The sequence below is a fragment of the Oncorhynchus masou genome, chromosome 21 (assembly GCF_036934945.1).
Source record: "Oncorhynchus masou masou isolate Uvic2021 chromosome 21, UVic_Omas_1.1, whole genome shotgun sequence".
Classification (NCBI taxonomy): Eukaryota; Metazoa; Chordata; class Actinopteri; order Salmoniformes; family Salmonidae; genus Oncorhynchus; species Oncorhynchus masou.
Window position 1 is genome coordinate 47,378,784 of NC_088232.1, and position 6,752 is coordinate 47,385,535.

Genomic DNA, 6,752 nt, shown 5'->3' on the forward strand with positions numbered 1-6,752 from the left:
ATTAAACAATCTGTCAGTGCCAAATCTCAACCACCTCGTCAGTGAAGTTCCGTTCCTTATTTTCAGCCACGTTTCAAAGCTCGTGGAGTCACAGAATCATGAAATTCTTTCTGGAAATTAACAACATGAAAAACTATAAGCTTTGAGTTATCACACGTGACTTGTTAATCCTAGCCTGTTACATTAATTTGATACTTCAAATCCCTCTCGTTCATGTGATGAATGACTTATGTTTCGTAGCCATATTGTTTTCTTTCAAAACCCACCAAATTAGAAGTATCCATTTTGCAGCTGGGTTATTTCAGGCATATTTGTATTTGTATTTATTAAGGATCCCCATTGGCAGCAGCTACTCTTCCTGGGGTCCAGCAACATTAAGACAGTTATATACAGTTTAAAATATTATATGACATTAAATTTCACAACACTTTACCCAGTATATTTAGTGAGTTCCCTCAGGCCACTACTCCACTATCACATATTTACAATACAACTTCCATGTCTACGTGTGTAGAGTGTGTGTCTTATCATGTGTGCCTCTTTACAGTCCCTGCTGTTCCATAAAGTGTTTTTTAATCTGTTTTTTAAAATGCGATTGTACTGCTTGCATCAGTTACCTGATGTGGAAAGAGTTTGATGTAGACATGGCTCTATGTAGTATACTGTGCGCCTCCAATAGTCTTTTCTTGACTTGAGGATTGAGAGGAGACCTTTGGTGGCATGTCTTGTGGGGTACGTATGGGTGTCTGAGCTTAGTGTTAGTAGTAAAACAGACACCTCGGTTCATTAAGCATGTCAACACTTCTTACAAAAACAGGTAATGATGAAGTTTATCTCTCCTCAACTTTGAGCCATGAGAGATGTACATGCAGATTATTAATGTTAGCTCTCCGTGTACATTTAAGGGCCAGCCATGCTGCCCATGTTCTGAGCCAATTGTAATTTTCTGAGGTTCCTCTTTGTGGCACTTGATCACAAGACTGAACAGTAGTCCAGGTGCGACAAAACAAGAGCCTATACGATCTGCCTGGTTGATAGTGTTGTAAAAAGGCAGAGCAGCGCTTTATTATGGACAGGCTTCTCCCCATCTTAGCTACTGCTGTATCAACATGTTTTAATCATGACAGTTTACAATGTTACTCCAAGCATTTTAGTCACCTCAACTTGCTCAATTTCCACATGATTTATTATCAGATTTAGTAGAGGTTTATGGTTTAGTGAATGATTTGTCCCAAATACAATGCTTTTGGTTTTTGAAATATTTAGGACTAAGTTATTCCTTGCCACCCATTCTGAAACTAACTGCAGCTCTTTGTTAAGTGTTACAGTGATTTAATTTGCGGTAGTAGTTGACATGTATAGGTTTGAGTCATCCGCATACATAGCCACACTGGCTTTACTGAAGGCCAGTGGCATGTCATTAGTAAAGATTGAAAAAATTAAGGGGCCTAGACAGTTGCCCTGGGGAATTCCAGATTCTACCTGGATTATGTTGGAGAGGCTTCCATTAAAGAACACCCACTGTGGTCTGTTAGACAGAACACAGAGGGTGTTCTTTAATGGAAGTCTCTCCAACATAATCCACAATATAGCAGTGGGTGTAAAGCCATAATACATACATTTTTCCTTTAGCAGAATATGATCGATAATGTCAAAAGTCGCATTGAAGTCTGTAAATCATACATTTCTCTCAGCCAATCATCAGTCATGTGTGTAAGTGCTGTGCTTGTTGAATGTCCTCCCCTATAAGCATGCCGTAAGTATGTTGTTAATTTGTTTACAGTAAAATAGCATTGTATCTGTTGAAACACATTTTTTCCAAAAGTTTACTTAAGGTTGGTAACAGGCTGATTGGTCGGCGATTTGAGCCAGTAAAGGGGGCTTACTATTATTGGATAGCGGAATTACTTTTGCTTCCCTCCAGGCCTGAGGGCACACACTTTCTAGTGGACTTAGATTGACGATATGGCAAACAGGAGTGGCAATATCGTCCGCTATTATCCTTAGTAGTTTTCCATCCAAGTTGTTAAATCCCGGGGGCTTGTCATTGTTGATAGACAACAATCATTTTTCCACTTCTTCCACACTCACTTTACGGAATTAATTTGATCACTTGTACTTGGATGTATAGTGTCAGCGTTTGTTGCTGGCATGTCATGCCTAAATTTGCTAATCTTTCCATTAAAAAAATCATTAAAGTAATTGGCAATATCAGTGGGTTTTGTGATGAAGGAGCCATCTGATTCAATGAATGATGGAGCTGAGTTAGCCTTTTTGCACAAAATTGAATTTAAGGTGCTCCAAAGCTTTTTACTATCATTCTTTATCTCATTTATCGTTGTTTCATAGCGTAGTTTCTTATTATTTTTATTCAGTTTAGTCACATGATTTCTCAATATGCAGTACGTTTGACAATCAGTTGTGCAGCCAGACTTATTTGACGTTCCTTTTGCCTCATCGTTCTAAACTAAAGAATTTTTCAATTCCTCATCAATCCACAGGAATTTAACAGTTTTTACAGTAATTTTCTTAATGGATGTTGCTTATTAGTAACTGGAATAAGGAATTTCATTTATGTGCCAAGTACAGCGTCTGGTTGCTCCTAATTACCCACCACAGACCAACAAATATTCTTTACATAGTAATCACTACAAAACGTATTGTATGACCTCACCATGTTTTCAATGATCAGCATGTATAGGGTCTGACGGGTTGTGTTCACCTGAGAGACCCGGATTAAATGGTGTCATGTCATCAACCTGTCAGTTCTAATCCCTCATGCTTCCTAGTGGTTCCCTCTATTGGAGACTTTATGAGACAGGCACTTAGTGGCATGTTGCCCTGTGTCAGTGGCAGTGGCTATTTCATTTATATTAAATTTATAATTTGAATCAAATAATCCATGTATTAAAATGCTCTTGGATATGCAAAACAATCTAAGGACTTGGCATATCTGTTGTTAAATGTCAAAATTATATCCAGATGTAAACAAATTCTATATTTATCCCCAGGGATTACCACAGCAGGGAGATTTTGTGTCCTGCTGAGTGCTTTCTCCTTCTGGGGTTCCCTCATTCAAAGCAAAGATTGTAGAGGGAGTGAGGAGTCTCAATAGCTTTTTTCTGTCATTTATGGTTCCCTCAGCCAATGTCTTGCCATATAGATCCTCATTACAGAGAATAATGGATTAACCTTGTGACTTTATGTGTGCCATTAATTACGTTTTGCAATGTAAGTTACTTCGGGCAGGTGTACTGAGAGTAGTATGATATTTGCTGCTCCACCCCCTCAATAACTAATTTTCTAATAACTGGCAGTTGTGGACTTGGCCAGCACATTACCATTACCTTAGGTACGATGCCTGTGATGCCCCAGTATTGAGCAGAGTGATCATCGTTCGTATACTACTGTACAGGTGTAGTACGTTCCACGTATCATATCATGTATACCATAACCTGTCCCCATTCTGTGCCTGTAAGAGCAATCAGTGGTTCTTTTGAAACGATAATCAGAAATGTGCTACAGGTCCATCAATTTGCATTTCATTACGATATAGGCATATACGAGATGCCCTTCACATTACAGCCCCGCTCCAAAGAAATGAGGGTTTAGGGATGTAGGTGGTAGAAATATGTCTCATGGCATGAGATTGCAGAGATGTCGAGGTCACGTATTGTTAATTCTTACGTGTATCACTGCATGTAGGATACTTTTTGTAGGTGGGATTGTTGGCGGTTTGGTTCGTATGTATTTCTAATGCACACAATTTCTGTCTCTCTCTCTTTCCTCTTCTTAGGTTGTCATGCTGTAATAGAAGCCTGGAATAAGCTGTGCAGTACTATTCCCCTCTGGACCTCAAACCTGAATGCTTAACTGACCAACAAAGCTTTGACAGGAGAAAAGTTAACACACACTGGAAATCAATACAACACATGCTGTGCTTCGGTCTCACTGTGAGTCTGCAAATGCCTTGGCCTGCGAATTTCTAAGGCAGAGACAAAAACATATGGCATGAAGAAGGGATATTGACTTATTGTCCATGACTGGACCGGTTGAAAAGGACTCCCCACCTGATGTGGATCATGTTAACATTCTAGCTCACTCTCAACATCAACATGGCTGGACCGCCCAGGCTTTGACTCTGAAACCAAATTAAATAACCCCGGGTTCAGCTTTAAACTAGGACAGAGCGAGCCATCCCTGTGTATTACTATCATTTCTGAGTGTGGACTCACTGAGGGTTATTGAAGAGGATGAGACCATGAAAGCAGCAGTTGATAGGGAGCCGTGGTCTGGGGTGTTGTGCTCGGCCTGGCTGGAGTGGAGATAAGAGCTTGGGCGAGCGAGAAAGCAGAGGTTTGATGAGACCAGAGCAGAATACAAATCAGCGTCTGCCGTCCCTCCGCCGGACTTCAGCGTCAAACCAATATTAGTGTGTCTACTGAATTAATAATGCCAACAGTTGTGCATTGAAAGGTACGAGTATAACCAAAATCTATAATATGAAACTAAATAGCAGTCATCACTTTTGAGACGATCAAAACGGAGATAAGCAAATAACCCAGTGTGTCTTCAAGACTGAAATAAGGGATAAAGGATCCATCACGTCCCATGGATACGTGTGACAACCAAAAGCGACATCCATCGATGCAGCCCTCTTTACCATGCGGAGAAGACAACGTGAAGCGTAGGCTCTGATCGATTGAGGTGATGTGCCTCATCTAGACCTGGAACAAAGGGTTACAGGGGAACGGCGAGATGGATCAGGATAATAGCTCCGTTGATTCAATCTTCACCAATGCCACAGAGAGCCCCAAAACTTCAGAGGCACACTGGGACGAGGCCATTCTCCTAGGTCTGCAGATCTCCCTGTCGGCCATCCTGGCCATCATCACCCTGGCCACCGTACTGTCCAACGCCTTTGTTATTGCCACCATCTTCCTGACCCGGAAGCTGCACACGCCAGCCAATTTTCTGATCGGTTCGCTAGCCGTGACAGACCTGCTGGTGTCCATCCTGGTCATGCCTATCAGCATCGTGTACACGGTGAGTAAGACCTGGTCCCTGGGGCAGATCGTCTGCGACATCTGGCTGTCATCAGATATCACCTTTTGCACCGCCTCCATCCTGCACCTGTGTGTCATCGCGCTGGACCGCTACTGGGCCATCACTGATGCCCTGGAGTACTCCAAGCGCCGGACGATGCGTCGAGCGGGCCTGATGATAGCGGTGGTGTGGGTGATCTCCATCTCTATCTCCATTCCGCCGCTCTTCTGGAGGCAGGCCAAGGCCAACGAGGAAGTGATGGAGTGCCTGGTAAACACGGACCAGATCTCCTACACGCTCTACTCCACCTTTGGGGCCTTCTACGTGCCCACCGTGCTGCTGATCATCCTCTATGGCCGGATCTACGTGGCCGCCCGCTCGCGCATATTCAAGACTCCGGTGTCGTCCGGCAAGCGTTTCACCACGGCCCATCTCATCCAGACATCAGCCGGCTCCTCCCTCTGCTCCATCAATTCTTCCGCCTCCAACCAGGAAAGCCACCTGCAACCTGGAGGGGGAACCAGTGGGGGTGGAGGAGGAGGCAGAGGTGGGTCACCTCTCTTCAATAGCGTGAAGGTGAAGCTGGCAGACAGTGTGCTGGAGAGGAAACGTCTGTGCGCCGCCCGGGAGAAGAAGGCCACCAAAACGCTGGGCATCATCCTGGGAGCCTTCATCGTGTGCTGGCTGCCTTTCTTTGTGGGTACCCTGGTACTGGCCATCTGCAAAGAATGCTGGTTCCACCCAGTGCTCTTCGACGTGTTCACCTGGCTTGGCTACCTGAACTCGCTCATCAATCCCGTCATCTACACCGCCTTCAATGACGAGTTCAAACTGGCCTTCCACAAACTCATCAAGTTCAAGAGATGCTACTGAGGGAATGCGAGGATTGAACATTCAACATTTAAATCCATAACCTATTCTCTTGCCTTACTTAGTAAATACCGGTATGGTAATGTAGGGCCTATTCATAGAAACACTGTACTGTTGCATTAGTTCATGTTGTAAACACACATGCTCATTGTGTTTGGTCTCTGTACATTTTTGTGTACATTGGAACTTCATTGACCGGCTTATGAGGTGCCACAGCTCTTTCCGATATTTCCTTAATACAGATGTATGCATGCATTTCTAAAAGAAGAGAGAGCAAAACATATTCAGACTACAAAACGAATTATAAACGAGGTTTTGGGTTTGTATATTACAGACCCCAAAAGAACAGACTTATCATACATTGAGACAAATGAATGAGACTACGCAGTATGAGACTGGGATCTCCTTTGGATGGTAGACATGAGGGGATTGATCCATGGATTATAACTTGGAAGCGGATTATAAACCCCCATCGTACTGGAAAAGCCATAGCATGTTGTAACAGCAATGTCACATTGAAGAGGCTCATCGTCCATAACACGTCTGTGGTACAGTACAATAGAGAAATATATAAAGATTAAGTCTTACTCTCTTTATGTGTATGTGTTTGTTTCTGTGTGGAGGAGTTGTCACTTTGCTCTAGGTGTGAGGGTGTGTGCGTGTGGGGGGAGGGTTGGGGTCCGTATTGAGTGTGTCAAGAACTGTAATGCTGCTGGGTTTTTCACGCTCAACAGTTTCCTGTGTGTAACAAGAATAGTCCACCAACCAAAGGATTTTTCAGCCAACTTGACACAAATGTGGGAAACATTGGAGTCAACATGTGCCAGCATCCCTAT

The 6,752-nt window shown here is 43.2% G+C and overlaps 1 protein-coding gene across 1 annotated transcript; it reads left to right on the plus strand.

Moving 5' to 3' along the window:
- Positions 1-4,700: 4,700 nt before the first annotated feature.
- htr1d (5-hydroxytryptamine (serotonin) receptor 1D, G protein-coupled) lies at positions 4,701-6,444 on the plus strand. Its single transcript, XM_064926968.1, has one exon. The coding sequence runs from the start codon at positions 4,759-4,761 to the stop codon at positions 5,917-5,919; it is 1,161 nt and encodes a 386-aa protein (XP_064783040.1). The 5' UTR covers positions 4,701-4,758; the 3' UTR covers positions 5,920-6,444.
- The last annotated feature ends 308 nt before the right edge of the window (positions 6,445-6,752 follow it).